Below are 27,485 nucleotides of genomic sequence, written 5' to 3' on the forward strand. Positions count from 1 at the left end.
CCCTCGGTCACGGGGACCCCTCAAGGATGGATGTCACTTTTGAAAAGACCCAGGAAAGTGGCAGTTCAGTCATTTTCTTCATCTAGATGTGGCACAAATAATCACAAGAGGGTGAGCACCAAACCATGCTAACATCTCCCCTAAAGAAAGCACTGTCAGCATTTGTCTTTTATATATTTAAATCTTTGATGCATGGTTTTCAATTAATCAGTCCACATTCTTTTTGAATCCCCAATTTTGGCTCTCTGTTCCTATTTTCCCTTTCCCCAACTCGGGGTAAACATTCACTTTTCAGAGAGTTTGGACCTTAAGAAGAGTTTAAGGTGCATACCTTGGGGCCCAGTCCCCTACCCAACACTGGTTCCATGAATGGCAAGTTGCCTACCCTTTCTAGCCTCAGTTTGGTGCTTATAAATTGGGGTTGTGGGGAGAAGATTAAGGGATGTAATATATATGGTGAACTTAGCTTGATGCTTGATGCATAAGTAAACACTTGATGAAGGTGAACAATTATTGTTACTTTTAGCTCATCTGCTTTCTCCCCTTCTTTCTCCAATTTTTCCAATAGTTTTTACAGATCCTGGAATCCTCCTGTCTCTCAGGTCTTAAACCTACTCCGCCAGCAAATCCTACAGCACTTCCTTTGACATATTCCTGGAATCTGGCCACCTCTCCCCTTCTCCACCATGGCCTCCATCTGCTCTCCCCTGGATTCCTAAAGCAGCCCCTGAACAGTCTCCTCACTCCTGCCCTTGACTTGTTCTCTACACAGAAGCCAAAGTTATATTTTAAAAAATGTAGCTCTGACAATATAACCTCTTCACTCAGAACTTCCCATCTTACTCAGTGTAAAGTCCAGACTGAGCCCTTCAGGGCTTCTCGGGATGTGGTTTCCATGTTTCCCACCACTCCTGCCCTTGCTTGGTCCACTCCCTGCAACTGGCATCCTGACTTTTCCTAGAACTCGGGAAACAGCTCCCACAGAGGGCCTTTGCACTTGCTGGCCACTCTGGAAAAGCATGTCTGTCCAACACCCATGTGGCCCACTCCCTCAATGTCCTCCCCTCTTTGCTCAGAATCAGCCTTAGGAGAGGGGCAGCTGTATCCTTAATGGTACACACCTCCTTGTCCCGCTAATACTCTTTCCCTTGCTTCAGTCTTTCATTTATGAGCAGCTGACAGATAATATATGCATCTGCTTAGTTTCTGGTTTCCCTCACTAGTTTGTAAACTCCAGGAGAGCAAGCATTTTGTCTATTTTGTTCGTTACACTGAGAACAGAGCCTGACAATTTACAAGTTCTCACCAGATATTCGTTGACTCCCCTCTTTCCCTCTTAGCTCAGCAGATAAACCACCTTTATCCCCTGCACTTATCTGTTCTTGATTCTCTCCCTTCCCACCTTCAAAAGGCACCCACCCTTTTGCTCAGCCATGAACTTGTTCATTTCCTTCATCCTAAAAAGCTTCCCCTTATCCCTTCTTCTGTTTCAGTGGCCACCAAATCATACCCGTTCTGTTGCTGCAAATCTTCTCAAAAGAGTGGCCCATTCTGCCCACTCTCCCTCATCCTCCCCACTCAGCCATTAGCCCTCATCCTCTGCCCATCTCCCTGTGTCTGCTCCCTCAGAGGTCCAAGCTGACACCCTACCCTGCTGGTCTTCCTCCAGCCAGACTTGACTGAGCTCTCCACCTCCACCTCTCTCCTTGAGAACAGTCTTCCCTTAGTTGTGGAAGATGCTCCTCTTTTCTGGTTTTTTATTTCTGTCTGTTCTTCCTCCCCTTTCCTGCTAGGTCCTTTTCTCTGTCTTCATTTGCCATAATTCTGTCCTCTACTCTCTTTACATTTCCCCTTGCAAAAGCATGCCCCTCTTTTTCCTTTACGTCATGTAGAAACGTGCTTCTGAAACTTGAGCCTGTATCAGAGTCACTGAAAAGGTGATGAACATCTCTCCACCTAAAAACAGAGGATCGCTCCGTGGCTAATACATTCCTTATCTCATGAAAACTTGCTGTAGGATAATAATCCCTGTGATTCAATCAACTTTTCCTGCTGTTACTTCAGGGCGAGTCTGATGGGATAATCATCAACTTTGTGAATTGCAAAACCGCCCTTTGTGATCATATGCCTGAGTGCTTGATTTGTTTACAATTGAGTGGCCAATAGTGTTTCCCTGGAGAGGTGGAAATACACTTACAAGTGAAAATAAATACAGAGTTCCAATTCCTAATGTATAGTATCCAATTTCAGTAGATTATAACTTCATTACTGCTTATAAAAGCTCCTGTGCTTAAACAATGAAGTTAAAAAAAAATAGAATTTTCTATTTTTCTTCAAAGTCATGCTTGTCCCTCTTTGCCCTTAAATGGAAGGAGTTTCTGGGTGGCAGGGTGGGGGATGTGTCTGCACATTGTATAGGTAGAGGAAAAATAAGGTCAGATTAAGACAGAATAATGAATTGTATTCTTCCTGGAAATAAAGCAATTAGCTATCAGTATCCTCAAAAATACAGGAATTTGACAGGATGGAACACAATGAGATGTTTTATCTTTTTAATTTAATTTGTTTTCTGAGTATAGTATTCTGGGTTTATTGCTGCAATAAGATGAGACAAGTAGTATTTCTGGCATCCTTTCTCCATCACCTTAGAATTTATCAATCAAACTCAATATTGTCCAGACAACTGCCTCAATTCTCCACTTTCAATGTGAAGGACAAGCTTGATTGGCCTGTCGGAGTATGGAGACCCAAGCTTGCATGAACTTTAGCAGGATGGCCAGGAGGCTTAACAAATATCAAACCTCTGATATTCATCTCGTCAGCACCCAGCACGTGACTAATCAAAGTAATAAAGTCACAAGAGAAAACTGAGCCCAGGTGGAAAAATAAAGCTAGCAACTTCGTATTGAGACTGAATTTACATGATAATATCATTCCGTTTAAACATCACTTTAAGCATCTCATCTACTTGGGGAAGCACTAAAAGCGGTGTGTCTCTGTTGTTACCTCCACTTGAGCGAGTTCACTCCAGATAACTCATTCTGTTCCATTTCTGGGATTTTATTAAAGTTTTTTCCCCAAATGCTTAAATTTCTGTTATTTAACCAGCTATTAGGAGAAGGAGTTGAATGAAATGACAAGGTCTTTTGAGTAACTTCATTAGTTTATGAACCTCAATCATTTTTCTTTCTTTACCCTCTGGAGAGGAAATTAAGATAAAAGAAAAAAAAAAAGAGTGAGACCTAAAATATAATGCATTCTCACTGTAAAATACAAGCAGGCCACCTCGTTGCATTATTTTGTCTGGATTATTTCTTTCAACTTGATCATTTGTGAAATTTTATCATGAGATTTGCAGGTGAGGTATTGACCCTGCTTCTAACCCAACGTGGACTTGGAGAAGTGGCCCCCGTGCCTTCCAGCTGTGACCTTGGATCTTTGCTCTGATCCCTGGAACAGGACACACATATTTCTACAGTTGAGTTTAATAGCTTTAAAAAAAAATGGGAGTGACTAACTGGGAAGATTTGGAGCTTTGAAAGGAGAAAGAAAGGAGTACACTGGGTGACAGCAGTTCACTCTGCCGAGTGGAATTTTCTTACTTTCCTACTGTTTATATTTGACATGAGATCTATTCGCAAACTTCTCTCTTAAGATGATGCTCGTCTGCAGAGCAAGCTGTTTGGGGCTGCAAACTACATTTTTCCATCTGAACCATCAAGCTTATCTCACAGATGTTGTTGCTGAATTACTCTTCACCCAGGACCTCTGTGGGGAAGAGACAGTGAGGACTGATCAGGGAGATGAAACTATGATTGTTAGACATGGAGCTTTTAAAGGTCTTCTCAGCATCTACCTTGGAGGAGAGTTCAGAGGACACAAACCTGACTTCCTACAAGCACTTTCCACCTCTCACCCCCCAAACTCAGCCATGTTGTTAGTTCTATCCCTCTGAAGTCCCTCAGTGAAGCAGAGGAGTCCAAATAGAATTCCACCTCAAATGGGCTGTCTGAGGCTCCCAGCATCCAAGGCTCACAGCATCGTTGAGGGAGGACAGAGTTGCTCCTCCCTAAATAGCTTTGTCTCTTGGTTACCAGTTGTAGATGCAGAGGGAGGCAGAGAAGGAGACAAGGCATGGAGAGGGCCCTTTTCTAAATGGTTTCAGGCCACTGGCATTTCAGCAACAGCTAATGCTAAACAGATTGAGGTGCTACACTCTGCTGGCTTTCAACTGAGGGGCTCCTCCGTCCATGATTAACCACCTGTGCTGGGGGGTAAAGACTTCTACCTGGTCTTTGTGTGTGTGTGGGGGGGGCCTACGGTGGGGGTTAGCAAGCAAAGAGACAGGCATTGCCTCTCTGCTCTATTGCTGCTTATGAGCTTGTGGGACAACTGGAGTGAATCCCAGAAACACAGAATGACCAACCATCGGGACCCCAACTAGGAGGGGAATTTTGTCTGGTTGTGCAGAAATGGCTCGAAAAACATTCCGTAACATTCTCTCCCTTCATTTACTTCATCTAAAAAGTTTAGCCAAGGGTAGAATTTTATGGTAGATCAGTGAATTCTGCACTCATTTTGAGGCGTTAAAAAAGTTCCCCAGCAAGAGTGTAAAGAGAATCAGTTTGTCTTTTAGATGGCACTGCAAAGGGATACGTGTCCTACAGAAGTGTTCTCTTCTATTGTGTTTCCTCTGTGTAGACGGACTCTGAGTCAGGGCATTGTGACCTGACCCACATGGAATTCCCTGCTGGTTCTGTACAATGGACAAGGAAAGGACATGATTCCAGCTGTAGGATCTTTGAGGGTTAAAGGGAGCTGCTGTTGCTGGATCTCTGTTTCCCCACCACAGGTTCATTGTCAGCTAAGCAGCAAAACCCCAAATGCAGCAGCAGCCATGCCCCAGCCCCACTCTTGTCTACAGAGGTTTGTAGAGGAAACCATCTCCCCCACCATCCACAGCTGGGGAGGATTAAGCAGGTGGATTTGTGCCTGGAGAAGCTCTGTGTGTGCTCTGGGCTAGAAAGAATGTATTAGGTCTCTGTTTCTGCAGAACAGACTGCCACAAACTTAGCAGCTTAACACAACACCCATTTACTATCTCTGAGTCTCCTGGGGTCTGGAGTCATTCAGGGTGAATCACTCTGTCAGAAACTACCCTCTATTCTGAAGCTCAAACTTCTCTCCCAAGCTCATGTGATTGTGGGAGGACTCAGGTCCCAGGGCTGCAGAATTGAGGTCCCTGCTCCTTGTTAGCTGTCAACTGGGGCCCATCCCAGCTTATAGAGACTTGAATTTCTTAACCTGAAGCCCCTCCATCCTCAAACCCAGCAGTGGAGACTCCCCATGTCACACCCCTTTCTCTCTACTGGAACTTTTTTCTGCAGGAAGAGCTTAGTCCTTTCTCAGGGCTCACCTGATTAGGTCTTTGGTGCTGGCTAATGTCCCTAAAATTTATTGCACTTTCACAAAAGAGGAGGCGTTATATAGTCAAATGTCTAGGGACAATATGCTTCAACTTGAAAACAGAATGAGAATTATTCTGGTGAACACTTAATTCTGGGAGATAAGAAAACATCAAAGGATATGTCCTACACACCAAAACAAACCAGCAAACTGAGGAAGGTACAGGAACAGCCAGATTGGCTGCAGGTGTCCCAGGTCACTTCCACTGATCACAGAGACCCAGCCTTAGAGAGAAACTCCAAGCCTCAGAGGGCAAAACCAATTCAAATGAATGGTTTCCAAATTTTTGAAACACCAAATTTTTTTTCAAATGAAATTGTATATAAAAGTCCATTTTATAATTTTTTTAAATTTTACAACACTCATAAAGGACTTACTGTGGCCAGACACTCTCCCGAGTGCTTAATATTGAGTCCTCTTAACAGTATAAAATGTGCATTCTTATGATTGTTGTCATTGTTATTATTCGCACCTCACAGTTGAAGAACCTGAGTTTTAGAAGGATGAAATACCTTGCTCAAGATGGCAGAGCTGATTTTGAACCCAGAAAAGTAGCTCACAGTCCTTGTGGGCTTGGCCATGATGCTGTTGTAGTAGAAACAGGTTGGGGGTGTCAGTCACATCTTCCGTCTGCTGAGACTCTCCCTCAGTCCTTTCCTGCACGCCCTCACCGAGGCTTCATCAGGGCACCGTCCCCAGCAAATACTTTGAAGACCAGAGGGTTGACCTGTAGGTGCTGCCTTGCTGGGGCTTCCTAGTGGCCACTTTCATTTGTGCTGTTTTCAGAGCCCTTCCAGGGGACCCGGTGACCAGATTACTCAGCCAAGACTTGTGCTTTGCCTTGTTCCCACGGCAGATGCTGGCTCCCATTTCCTTACACGCTTATGCTGCTGCTCTGGCCCCCTTACCTGTCTCACCACCTCCAGTTTCTTCCTTGTCCCAGTCCATGCACTACACAGTGTAACCTCTTCCTAAACCCCCTCAGAACAAGGCATGTCCTGCTGGTGATGCTGCCATGGCTCCCTGGTCCCCACCAACTCTCCAGTCAGCATCTGCAGCTCTCAGGGTCTGGTTCCACTGATCTTTCTCACTACTGTAAACCAAATGTTCTAGGCAAGTGGGCTCCCAACTCCCCAAGTGCACAAGGGGTTAACTTACCACCTCTAGGTCTTTGCTCCAAAGCTCCAGAGCATTTCTTCCATAGGGAATTCAATTTTCTACTTTCTGTCATTATTATGGGTAATAATATTTCTGGTCTGTTAGCTCCTTGGAAATAGTAGATTTATTCATCTTTTCATCCTCCCCCAAGTCCTGGGAAATAGGAAGAGCAACTGTTATCATCCTCATTGAACAGATCAATAAATTAAGGCTCAGAGATTAGTGACTTGCTCACCTCCATAGAAAAGAGAAAAGTGCAGGTGGAAACTGATACATGGATCTGTGATGAAGGATAAATGATAATTAGACAAAATTTTCTTGGCATATTTTATTAGAATCAGCCTAATTTTCTTCATAGAATCAACCCACCACAATATAATTTATGACTTCAAGTCGTGGTTCTAAAGTGGGGTTTAGAGCCCCAGTTACACAGGGGTTTCTTTTTTTAGAAGGTCCACACTCCAGACCTTCTGGACAGAACCTCTTTACAGGGGGCCTTCCTGTGAGTATTCCGGAAAAAAATAAAGTAACACTCCCAGAAGCCTTTTGTGTGTTCCCCTGAGGAAGAACTACCAATTTGCAAGTTTCCCTTCTGGTCTCCCAAAGTACCCCATCCGATGTGTAAAATTCCTCAATAAGTGACTTCCTAAGATACTGCTCTCTATGTAAATGCAAATTCACATCAAATCTTATCACTCATTCTGTAAGTATTTGAGAAGTACTGCTAAGAGACAGGCCTGCTAACTCTGTCTAGAGCTGTCCTCTGGCTCTTCTCATGTGAATGTTATCAGATATCTGCACTGTCTTCTATTAGATTATTTCTTTTCAAACAGCCCCAGAAGTTTTTCACCCTCTGTTCCACCTTGGCAGTGGGCTCTGGTACATAGTGAGTGCTTTTCACCTGTGAAGTGTATGAATCCACGAATCACGGGACTCACACCTCATCAGGAAGGAATTTCCAGCTTCTTTTGCAGAGCAGACTTTGATAGACCTGGGGGCAATGTCCAGGTCAGCTGGGAGATGCAGTCATGATCTCCCAGCCTTGGTTTCCTCAACTGTGAAAAGGGCCCAAAGCACAGCTCCTGGCTCATAGTAGGTTCACAAGTGGTGTCCATTCTCACCTCCCTTGTGGATTAGCCCCCATGGTATATCTGAGTGGTGGGTGGGGAGGTGGAGGCAGGGGTGTGAAATCCAGCCATGCAGACAGTTGTCCACCCCCAATGTCAGGCCCTATGGCTCCTGCCCCTGTGTGCATCCCACAGGGGCCTGACTGAGTGGCCTGGACAGTCCTCAGAACATGTGTCTGTGACAATAAAACATGCTGTAACCTTGGAATCTGGACATCAAAAGGGAGAGCTTCAGTGCTCAGTAAACATATTTGCACCTTCAGCAACCCCTGCAAACAGTTTTCTCCATTCCACTGGGGAGCTCGTCACTGCTAATAAGATTCTTGTGCTTCTCATTGATCTGAACCTTCTTTTTTTTAACTGAGTTATAGTCAGTTTACAATGTTCTGTTAATTGCACAATTCTTCAGTCATACATGAATATACATGTATTCATTTTCATATTCTTTATCACCATGAGCTACAACAATATATTGAATATATTTCCCTGTGCTATATACAGTATAAACTTGTTAATCTATTTTTTATGTACCAGTCATTATCAGCAAATGTCAAACTCCCAGTTTATCCCTTCCCTCCTCTCTGCCCCCCGAAAAGCACAAATCTATATTCTATGTCTGTGAATCTGTTTCTGTTTTAAATTTAAGTTTATTTGTCTTTTTTTTTATATTCCACATATAAGTGATCTCATACAGTATTTTTCTTTCTTTTCCTGGCTTATTTCACTTAGAATGACATTCTCCAGGGACATCCATGTTGCTGCAAATAGCATTATGTTGTCATTTTTTATGGTCGAATAGTATTCCATTGTATAAATATACCACTTCTTCTTTATCCAGTCATCTGTTGATGGACATTTAGGCTGTTTCCATGTCTTGGTTATCGTAAATAGTGCTGCTGTGAACATTGGGGTGTAGGTGTCATTTTGGAGTAGGGTTCCTTCTGGATATATGCCCAGGAGTGGGATTCCTGGGTCATATGGTAAGTCCATTCCTAGTCTTTTGAGGAACCTCCATACAGTTTTCCACACTGGCTGCACCAAACTGCATTCCCACCAGCAGTGTAGGAGGGTTCCCTTTTCTCCACAGCCTCTCCAGCATTTATCATTTGTGGACTTTTGAATCATGGCCATTCTGTGTAAGGTGATACCTCATTGTAGTTTTGATTTGTACTTCTCTGATAATTAGTGATGCTGAGCAGTTTTTCATGTGCCTATTGGTCATTTGTATTTCTTCCTTGGAGAATTGCTTGCTTAGGACTTCCACCCATTTTTGGATTGGGTTGTTTGTTTTTTTCTTATTAAGTCATATGAGCTGTTTATATATGCTGGAGATCACACCCTTGTCAGTTTCATCTTCTGCAAAAATATTCTCCCATTCTGAAAGTTGTCGTTTTGTTTTGCTTAAGGTTTCCTTTGCTGTGCAGAGGCTTGTAAGTTTAATTAGGTCTCATTTGTTTATTTTTGCTTTTATTTCTAATGCTTGGTACACTGCTCTAGGACAACATTTTTCAGATGTATGTCAGATAACGTTTTGCCTATATTTTCTTCTAGGAGGTTTATTGTATCTTGTCTTATTTTTAAGTCTTTGATCCATTTTGAGTTGATTTTTGTGTATGGTGTAAGGGAGTATTCTAGCTTCACTGATTTACATGCTGCTGTCCAGTTTTCCCAACACCATTTGCTGAAGAGACTGTCTTTATTCCACTGTATATTCTTGCCTCCTTTGTCAAAGACTAATTGACCAAAGTTTGTGGGTTCATTTCTGGGCTCTCTGTTCTGTTCCATTGGTCCATATGTCTGTTTTTGTACCAATATCATATTTTGATTATTGTGGCTCTGTAGTGTTATCTGAAGACTGGGAGGGTTATTCCTCCAGCCTCATTCTTTTTCTTCAGTAATGCTTTGGCAATTCTGGGTCTTTTGTGATTCCATATGAATTTTAATATACTTTGTTCTAGTTCTGTGAAATACGTCCTGGGTAATTTAGGGATTGCATTAAATCTGTAGATTGCCTTGGGCAGTATGACCATTTTAACAATATTGATTCTTCCAGTCCAGGAGCATGGGATATCTTTCCATTTTTTTAAGTCTTCTTTAATTTCCTTCATCAGTGTTTTGTAGTTCTCCATGTGTAAGACTTTCACCTCCTTGGTTAGATTTATCCCTAAGTATTTTACTACTTTGGGTGCTATTTTAAAAGGGATTGTTTCTTTACTTTCTTTTCCTGTTGATTCATCATTAGTGTAAAGAAATGCAACTGATTTTTGTATATTAATCTTGTATCCTGCTACCTTGTCAAATTCTCTTATGAGTTCTAGTAGTTTTTGTATGGAGCAATTAGGGTTTTCTATTTATAGTGTTATGTCATCTGCTTATAGTGACAATTTTACCTCTTCTTTTCTAATTTGGGTCTTCTTTATTTCTTTTTCTTGCCTGATTGCTGTGGCTAGATCTTCCAAGACTATGTTGAATAGAAGTGTTGAGGGTGGGCAAACTTGTCTTGTCCCAGATTTTAGTGAGAATGTACTCAGTTTTTCACCTTTAAGTACTATGCTGGCTGTAGGCTTGTCATAAATAGCTTTTATTATGCTGAGATATGTTCCCTCTATATCCACTTTGTTGAGAGTTTTTATCATAAATGGGTGTTGAATTTTATCAGATGCTTTTTCTGCATCTATTGGGATGATTATGTGGTTTTTGTCCTTTCTCTTGTTGATGTGGTGTATTACATTGATTGGTTTGTTTATGTTGAAGCATCCTTGTGCACCTGGGTTGAACCCAACTTGATCATGGTGTATAATCTTCTTTATGTGCTGTTGGATTCTGTTTGCTAATATTTTAAGAATTTTTCCATCTATGTTCATAAGTGATATTGGTCTGTAATTCTCTTTTTTGCTAGTGTCTTTGGTTTTGGTATCAGGGTGATGGTGGCTTCATAGAATGAGTTTGGGAGTACTCTCTCCTTTTCAATTTTCTGGAAGAATTTGAGAAGGACTGGTATGAGTTCTTCATTTTATATTTGGTAGAATTCCCCAGTGAAGCCATCCGGTCCTGGACTTCTGTTTCTAAGAAAGTTTCTTATTATTAATTTGATTTCATTCCTAGTGATTGGTTTGTTCAAGTGGTCCATTTCTTCTTGATTCAGTCTTGGTGGGCTTTATGTTTCCAGAAACTTGTTCATTTCTTCAAGGTTACCCATTTTGTTTCCATATAGTTCTTCATAATATTCTTGTGTGATATTTTGTATTTCTGTGGTATTGGTTATAATTTCTCCATTTACCTTTCTTATTTTGTTTATTTGTGTTCTCTCTTTTCTCTTCTTTGTGAGCTTGGGCAGAAATTTGTCAATTTTGTTTACTCTTTCAAAAAACCAGCTGTTGGTTTGATTGATTTTTTTCTTGTTTTCTTCTGTCTGCTGACTTTTTTTTTTTTTTTCTCTTCTTTTTCTAATCCTTTTGCCTGGTAGATTAGATTGTTTATTTGAGATTGTTCTTCTTTTTTGGGGAAGGCCTGTATTCCCTCTTATCACTGCCTTTGCTGCATCCCATAGATTTTGTGGTTGCATTTTCATTTTTGTTTGTCTCAAAGTATTTTTTAAATTTTTTCTTTGATTTCATCATTGACCCATTGGTTTTTTAGTAGCACGTTGTTTAATTTCCATGCTGTCATTTTTTTCTCCTTTGTTTCACTGTAGTTGATTTCTAGTTTCATGACACAACTCAGAAAATATGCTTGAAATAATTCCTATCTTCTTAAAATTATCGAGGCTTCTTTTGTGCCTGAATACATGATCTATCCTAGAAAATGTTCCACATGCACTTGAAAAGAATGTATATTCCATTTTGGGGGGATGTAATGATCTAAAAATATCAACCAGGTCTAATTGTTCTATCGTATCATTTAATTTCTCTGTGGCTTTATTAATTTTCTGCCTGGAAGATCTGTCCGGTGATGTTAATGGGATGTTAAAGTCTCCTACAATGATTGTATTCCCATCAATTTCTCTCTTTATATCTGTTAGTATTTGCTGTATGTATTTAAGTGCTCCTATATTGGGTGCATATATGTTAACGAGTGTAAATGTATTTATTTATCTTCCTTTATGGCCTTTGTTCTAAAGTCTATTTTGTCTGAAATCAGTATTGCTACTCCTGCTTTCTTGTCATTTCCATTTGCATGGAATATGTTTTTCCATCCTCTCACTCCCAATCTATATGTGTCCTTCTCCCTAAAGTGGGTCACTTGTATGCAGTATATTGTAGGTTCTTGTTATATTATCTAGTCTGCCACTCTGTGTCTTTTGATTGGAACATTTAGTAAATTGACAGTAATTATTGATAGATGTGTTTTATTGTGATTTTTAACTCAGATTTGCAGCTGATTTGGTATTTTCTCTTTGTTTCTTTATTTTCTTTTTGTGGTTTGATAATTTTCCTTTGTATTATCTTGGTTTCTTTTTAGTTTTTGTGACTCTATTGCAAGTTTTTGGCTTGTGGTTACCCTGTTTTGTACATATATGAACCCCTTACTATATCTGTTTCTTTTCAATAGATAATAATATGAGCCCAAACCCATCTTACCTAAAACAACAACAACAAAAACAAACAAAAAAACAAAACAAAAAAAACTTTGTATTTTTTTGCTCTCCTCTCCCACCTTTAATGATGCAGATATCTTCTTTTACAGCTTCATGTTTATTTTGTTGTTATTCATTAGAGTTATCACCTTTCCAATTATGGTTTTCTCCTTTCTGTAGCATCCTGCTTCTTTTCTATTTAGAATAGACCTTTCAGTATTTCTTTTAGCATAGATTTACAGACAGGGCCAATTAAGGAGCTGGGCAACCCAGTGATGGACGAGTTATTATGGGTAAGGGCAAAGATAATGCCACTGGGAAAAGCAATTTAAGTCATTCATGCACTTCCAGGCCAGGAAATCCTTCTAGTCTTTGAGGAGGATCGTGTAGCAATCATCAGACCCAGTTTGATTAAGTCATTTATTCATTGTGCAAACAACGATCAGTAAAAAGAGCTGAACACACAAGGGGACAAACCAGATGGAATACATTTTGGTGAATGGGATGTAGACTGTGCGTTCATTTGAATCACCTTCTTTAAAATAAGTCTTACTCCAGCCTTTCTTCTTTGTCCTTCTCTGGTCCACAATGTCCCACTACCCCTTATGTTCTCATCTTCCTAAAAACACAGTCTCAATGTATGGGTAAAATTGTTTTGAAAGTTATGACAAATATTTCCCTTTCTCATTCTTGGTTCTGTTTTTCAAATAGGTTGTTCTCTGTATGCATACAGTTTCCAAGGGAAACGTCAGCATGTTACAAAACAGTTCTTTTTTTTAAACACAAAGGAGGATATGTCTGTGCAACAAAATTTATGAAAATGGTACTACACTTTTCCATATCCCTTACTTGTATTCATGTTGCAAATCTGAAATTTTAGGGGAATGGGCTTATCTTTGTTAATGAGGTGGGTAGGAATCTAAAAGCCCATATGAATTAAAGTAAACCATAGTTGCAACTACCTGTTTCTTTAAAACCAAAGTCCCACCCTGGGACCCCAGAGAAATGGTTATCAATGACTGCCATGTTGATAACTCCAATTTCATCTCCTGACTTTTCTCCCACCCTGATTGCTCCTGTCTGTCTCCCTTTTAAGCTTATCCTCCTCTTACCAACCATTCAGTGTTGGATCCCTCAATCCCTGTACTCCTGATATTTTTAGACAGTCTACTCATTGTTCCAGTCTTGCCTTGCCCTATACTCAACCACATCTTGCTGGTTCTCAGCCATTCTATTTTTCTATAAGCCACAGGACTATTGCATCTCTTTCCTGTGCCAGGAGTTCTCTTCTCTGGTTCTCTGTCTTGTTAACATTCATCCATCCTTTACATCTCAGCTCAGTCATCATTTACTGACTTCCTCAGACTTGGTCCAATCTAACACCACATAACTCTATGGTCTCTCCTAACACTACATAACATTCTTACAGCACTCATTTAAATTGCAACTTTACATTCACCTATATGATTATTTGATTAATATCTGTCTGTTACTAGAGTATAAACTCTTTCCTGTTTCTATTTCTTCTCTTCCTGTTGCTTCTGACTAACCTTGCACTGCTCACTTTTCTTCCTCATGTGCTACCACATTTTCTACTGACCTGTGGCTTCCTCTGTCTCATAGATTCTGATAATTAGCTTTTCTCTTGATGATCCTCAATTTCTAGTCTTCCTCCAATTGTTGATTCTCTCTAACTCTTTTACATTGACACTCTAACAGCAAGATAATCTTACTGGTTTAATTCATACTTAATATATCTTTGGCAAACTTCTTATGATAGACCAACTCATGGTTCCCAGGCCAACCCTCAGATATACTTTCCTTGGGTCAAGCTTGTCCTCCATCCACTGGCTGTGGCCAGCATGGTTGACAGGTCAGCTTTCCGGAAAAAGTACAATAAACCAGCTGCTAGGCCCAAGAGTTCCAATGATGCCACCTGGACTCTCTCTGTCTTGAGTCTTGCCTTTCTTCTGAGTCAACATTATTGTCAAGCAAGTTTTCTCCATATGGTGACAAAGATGTAGCTTGGAGATGACATTGATTTTACTCTTCTTCAGTGGATCTGAAAGTGTCTGGTAGGCCCAGGTTGTATTCCTGGGTTCCTGTGGTTCACTGAACCAATTAGCAGGGGGATGGATAGGCCAGGCCTGGGTCACACCCTACCCCTGTATCAGAAAGGAAAAATGGGGCCAACTCTACCTGAACATCATGATGCCCTGGAGGAAGGATGCTGAGCAGGAGATACCCACTGCTCAACATTTAATCTAGGCACAATCTGAGGCTATGTCTCTAAGAAGAAACTAGAAGACCATGATTGACATGTTTACTGAAAATTTTATCCATTTTTCATCTAAAGAGTTTCAAACACCCAGGAGTGATGTTCAAAATATTGAATAACTTGTAGAGAAAGGGCTGGTCATTTTGAATGGATGCCCAACCAATTAGAATAAAGGTCAGTTGTATTAGCAGACTCCTGCTGCATAGCAACCCTGCATCAAATGCGAACCTTGGACTAGTTTCTAGGGGACTTAAATATCCAATCCTAGTCAATCTTCCTTATTGAGCAAACACCCCTTAGCTTTCTCTAGTTTACTCACTTCCCTATTAGAGGTAGAACTGAGTGGACAGGCGTCTCCTGAACTCTTTCTACTCTTCAGTTCCCTTTGTCATCTCATCATGTGTGTGACCTCCCCACTGGGAGACACCCTTAGGACAGAATATCAGCTTTTGAGCTGAAGCACCTTGAAACGGACACATGTACTTGCTTGATCTCTATCTGAGGCCAACACTGTCATTTTTTCTGGCTGAGGAAAGCAGAGGTCCCCTTCTTTCCTCTCTCTATTACTTTACCACTGCCAAATGCCTCACAAAGCAGTCCTGGTCTCTGCTGGATCCATCTTCATCCCGGGATGTGCTACCCTTTCAAATTCAGATTGGATGAAGTGTTCTTTGATTAGAGACCTAAATGAGGGGCAAATTAATAGGCTGGCTCAGCTTAGCTGAAAAGCCTGACCCAACAACTGGTGTGAGGTGGAGTGTGTCTGTGTGTGTGTTTCTGTTACTTCTTGTCACACTTCCTTCTTCTCCTAAAATACTTAGCACAGAATCCATACACAATAGGTATCTGGTAAATGATAGTTCATCTCCTTCCTTCTTGTTAGACACCCTTCCTGCTCCCCTACTGCCCTGCAGCCTACTCTGGTTTTAGTTGTTAGCAGTACCTAGCAGCACCATCTCCTCTGGATCCTGTCTTTCAGGCTCAGGGTGGGTCCTGGCCATCAGCACCCATACCTACTCCCCAGGAGGTACTTCCCACCGTGCTGTGACCCCCCTCCCAGCTAATAATGCAGCCTGCACAAAGAATTGGGAACACTTGCCAAGACAGTCTGACTTTTGCTTTCCTCTTCCAAGTGGGAATTGATGGCTTTCATGCCTATCTCGTTTCAGGGTTGCAGAGAGTACAGCAACTTGCCAAAAACACAAGATACTTCAGACAGAGACTGAAAGAAATGGGATTCATTATCTACGGCCATGAGGAATCTCCAGTGGTCCCCCTGCTCCTTTACATGCCTGCTAAATTAGCGTGAGTATCCAAGGGCCCTCAGGAGAACACCTGAGCCCCAGGACATCTGACTGATGGTGCTTTTGACACCAGGAGGCTCCTTCAGCATAGGTATTGCTTATGCACATTGAGCAGGATGCCAAGTTCAGGATTCACTTGTCCAGCTTCTCAGAAGCCATCTGCCATCAGCAAGGCCTCTGCATGGGTCTTATGGGAAGGGAACCAGGTGCGGATGCCCATCATTTTCAAGCCCTGTGAACTGAGGGGAGTCACTTACCACCTGAGGCCTCATTTGTAAATTGCAGTTCTGTAGTTGAGCATCAATAACAACTGTGTAAAGAGAAAAAATGACTTTTCCTCAGTGTGGCATAGATAATTTTATACATGAGCCATTCTCCAACCTGCTAGAGACTAATTAACTCTGTTATTGAAAGGAAGTTAATTAAAACCCCTTCTCAGTGTAAAATATGTGTCTGACAAAGTGCATGGTGGAAAGTAACTTTCATTGTATGTTTATCAGATTCTAGATGTCCTGACTCTCCTTTGACACAACCCCATTGTTGGAACTTTCTTTTTGATTCTCTAATAGCCTAAATGGATCGGCAGAGTATTAGAAGTAGTAGAGGAAAGAAGTTCTGGAGGTATTAGTTGAGAGCTCATGATGGGTAGGACTGTTCCCAAAAGACTCTTCAGAGCATACTCTTGTGCCCCTTCAGCCCAGCAGAATAACAAGCAGTTAAAACACAAGCATGAGTTATCTAGTGCAGCACAGTGTTCCCACCACTCAGCCCTTGTTCCTGGATCTGGGTTGACAATTCAGTGCCTGGAGTGGCCAAGAAGACAGTGTGCTACAGACATGTCACAGGACACTGCTCTGTGCTAATGACAGGGAAGGGTGACAGTGGTGATTCAAAGTGGTGGATAACCCAGACCTTTTACCATCCGATCTTGGAAGACAGGAAAGGAAACCCAATTTACTCAGAGTGGTTCGGGAAGTGGTGGATTCTGACGTCACATTTAGCCCATGTGTCCCTAATGTTATATGATTAGCTCAAATGAAGAAGCCAAAAGTAAACCTGTTTTATTTTTGAGAGCGTAAAGTACACAACACTGGATGGGAGTGTGCTTAATAGTTCTGACTTTGATAATGGAAGCTGGGAATGGAATCTCAATAGGCTGGGACAATGAGCCGATCCAATGAGAAGAGTCCGTGAAGAATAAAAACAAATGCATTGAAAAGCAAAAGTTCAACTGCAAGATAACAGAACAAGGGAGGGAATTCCCTTCCTCCTCTCTATGCCATGGGTCCTGACTAGACAAAGCTACTGTGAAAAATGAGAATGAGACTGGGAGGGAGTTTCCTGGAAAAGTTATGTTCCAGGGCATAATGAGTTGTTTGAAATGAAAAAGAATTTTGACCTCTGGGCAGTCTAGGATAAATTATCCAACCCTCTGAAGCCTTACTTTTCTTGTATTGAAAATGAGATATAATAGCACCTATCTCATAAGATCATTCAAAGATTAAACTAGATGAGGTCTATCAGCATTTGACATGCCACCTCTTATATAGGAGCTACTCAGTGTTGGCTGTTATTATTAATAATATTAATAATTATATAAAGCATTTAATATAGTGCTTGTCATACTGTGAGGACTCAATCAGTGGTACCCATTGTTATTGTCACTATTTCTACTCCTACTGCTGCTACAATGATGATGACTATTAGTTTCAACTGAGCGCAAGGTTGAGTCATCATACTTGCATGGCTTTTCAAAACAACTATTGCAATATTTGGTTACATTAATAAAAACAGAACATCAGAGAAAATAGTAGGAAAAGATTCTGCTATGTTATGCCCCAATTATGCTATTTTAGACCCTGGGTGATGTGACAAACCATCTAGTGCCTTCCAATTTAAGGTAGTTTTTAAGGAGGAGCTAACATTGCTGAAAGTTAATCATATGGTAAGGAAGCCTCTTAAACCCAGTGATCACGCACCAAAAACTGGATGCTTAGTCTTAGTTTACAAATGAAGACTTCACGGCACACAAAAGTCAAACTACTTTCTCAGGGTCCCTCACCCTGTAGGTACTAGAACCCAGAACTCAAGCCAGTTCCATTTGCTTCCTGAACCAGAGTTCTTTTCAATGCACTGAACACAATCTCTCAAGCTTTAGTCCCCAGGGGAAAATACACATCTCATTAAAGCAGTGCAGAGTATGAGCTTAACTCTCTTTGATGTCACTATTGGTGAATCAAAAGGCATCACTTACTACAATGGGGAAAAATCAAATTGTTTGGGTCATCAGGAAACAGAACAGGTGAGTTACATCAGGTAACATCATCTGTTGTTGGCAGGAGTTGCTGGCTAGAGCTGGCCTGCTGCCTGGTCCTGTTTTTTTCTATGATGCTTCTTCAGTGGAAAGTTTATCTGCAGAGAAGCTTCAGAAACAGGAGTTAATTGTATGACAGTGTGTGAGCACGTTTTTCATTTGCTCATTTAAAAACCTTGGATTTTATTAAAGAACTGTGATTTCTCCCTATCTCCACCTACCACAAAATGAAAATATCATCTCTCACCAGTTATCCTTTTGAGCAAAGTCCAGTTGCAACTCTACCACTGGAATCTTTTATGGAGTTTAGTATAACATGATTTCACCCATAAAACATTCACTTAAATAATCAAGAATGTATTGGATTTACTATTCGGTACAGGGTTTACATTTTCTATCCACGAGCCTCATCATACACTTGGAGGATGGCGATGCATGCAATGCAGTAATGCTGTGTGCAGTGCAGTGCTTATGTTTTTTATTATTATTATCGTTGTTGTTGTTGTTATTATTATTATTATTATTATTTTATTATTATTATTCACATAGTTTAGTTTATTTCCACCTAGGCTGGCTCTAATTTACTTTGGGGAGTACCAACCCAGAGGCTCTAGAATGTTCAGGACAGTCATATTCTTTAACTGAAGAAATCTAGGTTTGGTAGTGTAAGTTTTAACTCAGAAGTGCTCCAGGGAGGCCTCAGATTAACCTAATGAACCAACAGTCATGTATTTTGCTCTACATTCTTTGGCAAAACTCGCTTCCTCTGCTACAAAGGGAAAAGTGCAGATGGTGAGAATGGTCTCTCGGGAGTCCCAAAATCTGGTCCAAGATCATGGGCCAGGTGATTTTTACTCTAGCAATGAAAGCACTTGACTTGCTTCCCAGAGAATTATGAGCTCTCATTCTGTGCAGTCTTGTGTAGGGTGATCAAGAAAGAGGAGGAATGGCCTGTTGTCAAGCTTTCTCAGTCAGAAAATGCCATCTCTTGTAACCTCCCCAGTCCAAATCAGAGGGTGAGTCTTGCCTTGTCTGAGGCAGGAGCTAGGGAGGCTCTGTGTCTGGTAGGTCTTGGAATCTCCATAGCTTCATTTGACAGCCTGTGTTTTGCCCAAGGCAACCCAAAGGCAGACAGCTAAATGGGAGAGGAATGGAAGACCCAGTGGCCTTTCTCTCAACATCTGCATCAAGGATTCCTTCTGAGTTACCACTGGAAGGTGTCTGTGCTTCTGTCAACTGCCAGCCTAAAATAAGACACCAGCAACCTTTGAATGCTAAGAACAGACCCAAGACGTTTAGCACACCTGCAGGTAGAGCATCTCTGGGATTCAGGGTCCCTGTGGAGAGTGACAGAGCACAAAGGGGTAAAAGCTCACTTGGGGAACATGCCTGGATCTGACATTAGATCTTGGCACCAGAAATTTAGAGAGTTTGAGAGCTTGATATTCCAGAATCGTTACTGAAATTAACTTGGGAATAAAAAGAGGCTGGAAGCAGTTAAGGGGAAGGAATCATAGCTTAAAAAGGTTTTGCTCTGAGTCAAAAGCTTTAGAGTTAAATGACCTGTGTCACAGTCTGCATCTACCGGCAGACCTGTGTATCCATGTTTCTTTCTCTGCCTCCGTCCTGCCCCTTTCCCCCTTAATCCATCCATCCCTGAACATACACGTGACAAATGAGGAGGCCTTTGCTATTTCCTAGTTTTGGCTTGATGGAAAATAAAATCCTTGTCTCTGGAGTGAGAATATGGCTTGGGGTTGGCTCCTGCAGACACTCTGATCCTGGTCCTGAAATTATAGTCACAAAGTAGAGGCTTCTTGAAATTTCCACACTATATTATTGGTACTAAGTTTTTAGAACATAGAAGTTTACACCTAATAGATATTCTTTCTTTTGGCATTTGCATTGTGTTATGGTTTTATTTCTAGGGATCCTGCAGATGAGAGTTTACACATACACAGACTTTTAAAATCAGGGTCACATGCATCAACATTTTCTGCTCAGTGTCAAAGTTTGTGCACATAACTGTCTACTGAGTGTGCCAGGCCCCCTAATATACATGTTCAGTTATGTGCGTAATCAAGTGATAGCCTGCACTTGTCAGGCGTGTTTGACAGAATTTCATTAATTCAATCATCTACTTATTGTTATAAAAATAGTAGAAGTCAATTAGCCATATTCCTTTATTTGTAGGCTAATTTTATCATCCCTCAGTTAACACTCTTTTTAACCTTCCCCTTAGGGCTTTTGCAAGGCATCTATTAAAGAGAAAAATTGGTGTGGTGGTCGTTGGATTTCCAGCTACTCCCCTCGCAGAAGGCCGGGCTCGGTTTTGTGTTTCAGCAGCACACACCCAGGAGATGTTAGACACAGTGAGTACACCACAGCCCACCAGAACCTGTGGGACTGGTCTCCAGTTCTGGGCTCTTTCATTTATTGATCTCACTTGGGTTCCCCTGGGTTTCTCCTGCATGGTTTAAGAAAACTGTCATTTTAAAATAATAAATAATAAAACTCATTGCTAAAAAACAAAGGTATCCCAGCAATGCCCAACAACATGGTCAACTCAGCAGATAGAAAAAAAAAAATCAGCTCAGTGAAGATTTGAGTCAAGTTGTTGTTTTGGTTTCATAGTAAAGACTGAGCGAGTAGCCAAATGTCCTGCTCTTCACTTGTTCTTAAATGCAGATGCTGATCTCATGTGCTATTTCAGCATTAACTGCCTGCATCCTGACGTTGCTCACGGCCACCACATCCATCATAAGAAAATATGACCCAAATAAGCCACATATTGGAAAACCAGCAACAAAGGCATATCTGTCGTATAAGCTAGTCCTACATGAGGTGTAATTGATTTTTAAACCACATTTCATTGTCCTTTGATTTCAATCTCTGTGTGAATGAGTAATATCAGAGAACCAAGCCAGGTCAGTCAGTTTGGTATTGTTGAAACTGTCTCGTAACATCAGTGCAGTTTAGCAAACACTATTGGGTGTCCACTACATGCAAAACCCTGGGGGTAAAAAGTCCAAGAGAAGATGTTGTAACAAGCATGAGATGACAATAGTGGACAGAATAAATTGGTCTTGAAAAATAAATACAGACAGCTTCAGGAATAGGAGGGTATCATGAGTTACTATCTATATAGAGTTATTTGAACAAAACAAAATCTGACAAGGTCAAGGCAATATAAACAAAAGAAATGGATCTAGGAACAGACGTTATAAATGCATAGAGCTGCCAAGACGTGGCAAATATTTGGATGTGGGGCACCTGTGGGACAAGGGAATCAAGGATAATCCAAGGTCTGTGGCCCTCCAGTGAATGGAAGAACAGCAAAGCTAAGTGTGTAGATGAGATAAGGTCTATGGTAAGAAAGAGCAAATTATCAACAAGACTAGGGGAATAAAAGAGGCTCAGTTGTAGGCATGCTGGGATTACCTGTCTATGGGCCACCTGGGAAAAAGAAAATCCAATTCTAGAGCTTAGGAGACTGTGTATGGCTGGAGCTGCTGTAATTTGAGGAACTGAGGGACCATTAAAGACAATGGTAGAAGATGTAGTTGTCCAAATATAACTGATCGGGCCAAGGTCAGACTCCAGTGGAGGGCCTCCATCCCAGGGTGGATGTAGGACCACAGACGAGGAACTAGACTTAGATGGAGCCAGAGCAATCGGGAGAGTTGTGAGCTAGTGTAGTGCTACATACAGTAAAAAGGGAAAAGCTCCAAGGAAGGGGAGGAGCAAATGTCCCTACGAAACAGCAGAACGTTTGTTCGTGTCGGGTAAGAGAGAAGATGAAACTATTGGATTAACAATTAGTAGGAACTTGATGTTCCTCAGAGAAGACAGTGTTAGAGGAGTGTGGGGACAGAAGCAAGAATTCAAAGAAGAAAAGAAATGAAGAGGATCGAGGATACTTTTAGCTTGAATTACACACACAGACACACACACAGACATGCACACACACGTCCATATCTTTCTGCTTAACCATTATATTCTTAGGAATTAAACCAGTGTTATACACAGTGACAGTTGATTGGATCGCATGTCAACAACTGAGCTAACTCTAGGTTTTGAGATGATGGGCGAACTTTGCTGCTTTTGTGCTTTGCGCTTTTCTCTAGTGTCCAGATTCTCTAAAATGAGTATATATTTCTAGTGCACCTCTTTTAACAAATTGTTTCTTTTAAATGTAACGAGTTGGTGATAAGAAATCATAGGCAAGTCATTCAATAAGTTTGTAAAGGCCGGAAAAATAGATTTTGAAGAAGCCCTTGCAAGTGGGGAAAGATGAGCATGTATAAACATCAAGGGAGGGAGTGAAGAGAGGGGTACTATGGGCAAGGGGAGAAAAGGACACAGCCAGGAGCAAACTCCCAGAGATGCCAGGAGGGGATGTGCAGCATGGATGGATTTGTATTATTTTTCTGATCCAAACAGCACTGATGTGCTCATGAGTACATAGTTCTGTAGAGATCAGACCTGTGATTCTCTTCACGAGTTAATTCCTATGGAATACCTGATTTGGAAGGAGCAGAGAGATGTCATCTAGGCACTTCCAAACTTTTGGGATCATGTAAACATTTATCAGTGCAAACATTTAAGCAGGTTTCTTACTGTTAAGTATAAGAGAATGTGAAAAATGACCCCATACAGTCCAGGCATTAAGGTAGCAACTGATCATGTACAACTAGAAACACTGCTCGTTAGATAAGTCCACTCAGTGATCTTGTTTGGAACAAGGCAGAAATGAAGCCACTTTGCAAACACTAAATGACTTGAAATGTCCCTCTTCTAACATGGGTGACAGCTGCTCCTTTACCGAGGACAGCTCTAGCTTCACTTTACTCCTGCTGTCTCCCGGGCAAGAAGTCTATGCTGTGTCATGAAGACACAGCTCAAAGGTAATCTGAAACTTATCTTTTTCTCCCACAAGTTTATATATGTCATTGAATTTTAAAATAAAGCCTTCAAGGGTAAGCATGGATTGGATGCTTTTTATTCCTCTCTTCACACCCCAAAAATAAACTAAACATTTGTAATGTGGAAATACACTACTAAAGAATAAGAAGTAAAATGCATTAGCCTCTGACATTCCTCCAGGGCTGGCTTACAAACCACAGCTTAATGATTTGAATTTTTCTTCTTTTCTTTAAAATCAAATAAACTGGCAAAAGGAGACTGTGGTCCTGTGTGAGGCTCCAGAGAGCAGGGCCACTTGGGGGTTTAAGGAGAACTGATAAGAGTCAATCTCTTTGCAGGTTTTGGAAGCCCTGGATAAGATGGGTGACCTGCTGCATGCTAAATATTCCCGGCACAGGAAGTCAGCTCGCCCCGAACTCTATGACGAGACCAGCTTTGAACTTGAGGATTGAGTTTCCTGGTCCCGGATGGAACCTAAAGACTTCGCCAGAAAGACCTCCCTCCTTTCGTCAAAAGAAATACAAATGTGTTTCTCCTCCTTTCTAAGGACGGTTTTGGTTTCCAAGCCAGCTTTATTGACCCAAGAGAGATATGATTTTTGTTGTGTTTTTAATGTCTCTGCAGAGACAAAGCTTCGGTTCCAGAGTTTACCTTTCTCCTCTTCCAAGTGTCTTGTCACAAATACACACCTGCTCTTCTTAGAATATTTTTAATGTCAATGAGCCTGTGTTTTAGCTGCTCCTGTGCAGCCTCTTTGGTCCAGACCCTTTCAGGAGTTCCAGCCAAATGAGAGGGTTTCGATTCTTAACTCAGTAGAGCTCACTGTGTGCTTACTTACTTCATCTGCAGACAGGGCAGGGTCGGGTGGGGGCAGGTGCTGAACTCCTTGTTACCCACGGCAACACCAGCCAGAACGCATCCACATCAGAGGACATCTCAGGCAAGAGGGTGAAGAAATGTGGCTTCTACCATTTGCTGCATTTGGACTTTTCCCAAGAACAAGTATCAAAAGCCATAGTCAATGTTTCGAGTGAGAGAGAAGACCTGACCAGCAGCAACCAAAGGTGTCTTTAAAGGAAACTTTCCTTTTCCTCTTGTTGGTCTCCTACAGGTTTACAGCTGAGCTTTTGAAGTTTGGAAAATTCAGGACTCTTGTTTCATCAGGAAGGGAGCAGAAAGCAAGTCAGCCAGTTTTAGGCCTGAACTTAAAACTCTGAAGCGGTAACAACTTGAATGTTGTTGGTGCCACGTGGACTGAACGTTCAGTGTGCATGGCCTTCACTTCTTTAAGGAATGAGTTGTCATTTTCCTATTGAATTTGGAATACATGGTGAAATTCAAGGTCCTTTAGAGTTGACTCCCAAGACTACACTGGAAGAACATATTAATTCAAAAAAGGCATTTAAAAGTAAATTCTATTCAACTTTTTCAATTCTGACACCCCCATTCAGGCCTATTAAATGGCACTGTATCTGGCACCAGCGCCCCAGTTGAGTACTGGGTGGGCTTGTACACTATTGGGCAACCAACTGTAATTTACTTGTGTTCTCTCTGTCTCTCTCTCTGTCTCTGGGTGTCTGCCCGCCTGCCTCTCTCTCTCTCTAAAAGTAAACACAAACTTCTCTGCAAAAGAAGCCCTTTGCTAATTGGACCTGGTTGGTATGGAAAAAGCCAGTGGAAAACCTTATCTTTAATGAGCTCCAAGATTGTATTCAGATTGGGAAACTGTAGAAAGCAGTGGCGACCTTTCAGCAAAGATTCTGTAATAGTTCAAATGAGTTACAGAACATTCCAATCCATCAAATGACACTATAAAGAAATCACTTCAAGAGAGGTTCGAATTCGCATGACATAGATGGGCCCAGACTTTCATGCTGGGAGCTGAGATAGAAACTCCGCCCACAGCATGGCGTCCGGTGGAGCAGCAGGCCCTGATGCTCACAGCTTATTAAAGGATAAAGGGGAATGGGGAAATGATAACCCTCAGTAGGAACATCAGGTTAAAAGTGGATCACAATGATAAATTTCCTCATGATTGTCTGCAAGGAGTCCTACAAGCAGAACAGGAGAGGAAATGGGATCTGAAAATCCAGTTGTCCTGTCTAAGGACTGATTTTAATACCTCAATTCCAGACTAAATTCCAACTCTTCTCAATGAACTGGTGCAGCATTCCTTTTGCAAAGAAAATCTATGTTGTATAAATGTACAATGAAAAGGAAGCCTTGTAGATCTTTTCTCTTGAAAACGTGCATTTAAATGAAGTTGATCCTAGTTAATTGTCCAAAATGCATCTTCATCAAGATCCCAGAGTCCTGGGCAATTCACTACATTCTCTGATACAAGATAAAGAATCTATCTGTGCCAGAGAATCTGTGTTGAGAATACACTTAGAAGAATAACTGGAATCAAAGTAGAATGTTTCCTGAGCACATTTAGAGGGGCCCAGGTCCCAAAGGGCTGGTAGTATATAAAAATATATGTCATACACAATAAGGTTGGTTAAGAGGTTTATTGTGAGAATTTTTAATTTTTTATAAGAAAAAAAAAAACTACTGCAAGGTTAGTAAAACCATGATTTCAATTCAATAGGGATTACTGGGTCCTAGTAACAATGCCAGAGCCAAAAATTTCCCTTTGGTTGGTTCTGTTTGGAAAGGAAATTTTCCAGCAGAACTATTATGTTATTCAGTCTTTACTCTGCCAATTACACACACACACACAAACACACACACCCTTCTTTTCCTTTACAGAGCAAACAAGAGTTTAACAACACAGAGATGAGAATCTGGTTGGTTGATAGACAGATAGAAGATGCTGTTCTAAAAATGACCTTCAAGGAAGCAAAAGATAAAGGACCCAGATGAATATTCATGAGGAGGATACATTTGCACATTAGGGAGACACCATCCTAGTCTTGTCATGGAACTGCAGTGCCCTGGATGTTTGGCCCTATTGCCTTTCAGCATGTTTTGTCCTGCCAGAGAACATATGGAGTTTACTAGGAAGCTTGTTAAAAATGCAGATCCCTGAATCCCACAGCAGACCTCCACTGAATCAGACTAGCTTTCATGCCCAGGAATTTGTGTTTTAGCCAGACTTCCCAGGGGATTCTAATCCATGTCATAGTTTGAGAACTACTATTGGAACTTTTGTTTTGGTAGATCAGTTGGGTCTAATAACATACCAGGAACTTTGTTCTGATTTTCTGTTGATAGTTTAAGGTGTTTATAATACTAAAACTAATTATTCCAAAATTTTCTCCTCAATGGGACATTTTGTTCCCATTTTCTAGGTGCCTTCTCTTTCCACAAAAATGGATCCAATGTTAAAGAATCATCTGCCATTCATTTGAACAAAATTGTCTCTTTTCTAGTTCTCCTCTGTATCATTTCTTGCAAGATGTCCCTTTTCCTTTTCATCACTTTGTCCCATTGAATGTGGTATCTTTTTCCTTTTTTCCCTTCTTACTCCTTTAAAAAGTCTTCAATCTCTGATTATTTATTAATTCCAAAAACAGCTCTTGAACAGGGTGAAAGTCTTAACAGTTCTTCAAACACGCAATGTTCCTCTGTATTTCTCTTCAGAGATAACAAATATTATAAATTAATTACTCTGACTTAAAAGTTCTGATGAGGAAAACTTAACCCTCTTAAATATATGCTTTGATTTACAGCAATAATAACAATGTGACTTGAACTTATTTGATGATTTCTTGGCAATTTATTCCTGGTCTCAGGAAGTATAACATATTTGAAGTCTATATTCTCAGAATGCCATACACAGCTGTGTAATGTTTAAGAAATTAAAAGGAGTTTGAATTTTAAATGTTTCTAAGAAATTATTGTGGGACATTGTCTTATGGTGTTGTGGTGTGTTTTGTGTGTGTGTGTGTGTGTGTGTGTGTGTATGTATGTGTGTGTCATTGAAACATTTGAGGTGACCAGTTTCATTTCAATCTGCTTATGATGTTTTAATTTTTTAATAAATTAATCACCAAAACTGGCAATTAAAAAAAAAAATACCTGGGAAGGGTTTCAAGATGGCAGAACAGAGTGATGAGAAGTTCACCTCCTCCAACAATTACATCAAAAATATATCTACTTATGAACAGTTCTCACAGAATGCCTACTGAACTCTGGCAAAAGATTTTATACACACAAAGCTATAAGAAAAATCAGGTAGGAAGGAAAAAAAAGAATTAGGATGGGACCTGCACCTCTAGGAGGGAGCAGTGAAGGAAGAAACATTCCCTCACCCCAGGAAGCCCTTTACCATCAGGGATATCAGCTTGGACAGAAAGGGAGATTCAGGAGCTCAGAGGACAGTGTGGCAGCC

General features: G+C 41.0%; 1 protein-coding gene across 1 annotated transcript in view; it reads left to right on the plus strand.

Annotated features, from left to right (window-relative positions):
- SPTLC3 (serine palmitoyltransferase long chain base subunit 3) overlaps positions 1-26,988 on the plus strand; it is a 136,292-nt gene extending 109,304 nt beyond the window's left edge. The window contains exons 10-12 of the mRNA XM_074346915.1: positions 15,775-15,910; positions 20,466-20,595; positions 23,488-26,988. Of these exons, the coding sequence (XP_074203016.1) occupies positions 15,775-15,910; positions 20,466-20,595; positions 23,488-23,601 (380 nt within the window). The 3' untranslated portion in view covers positions 23,602-26,988. The remainder of the gene's footprint in view (positions 1-15,774; positions 15,911-20,465; positions 20,596-23,487) is intronic.
- Positions 26,989-27,485: the final 497 nt, after the last annotated feature.

This window comes from Camelus bactrianus, chromosome 19 (assembly GCF_048773025.1).
Source record: "Camelus bactrianus isolate YW-2024 breed Bactrian camel chromosome 19, ASM4877302v1, whole genome shotgun sequence".
NCBI lineage: Eukaryota > Metazoa > Chordata > Mammalia > Artiodactyla > Camelidae > Camelus > Camelus bactrianus.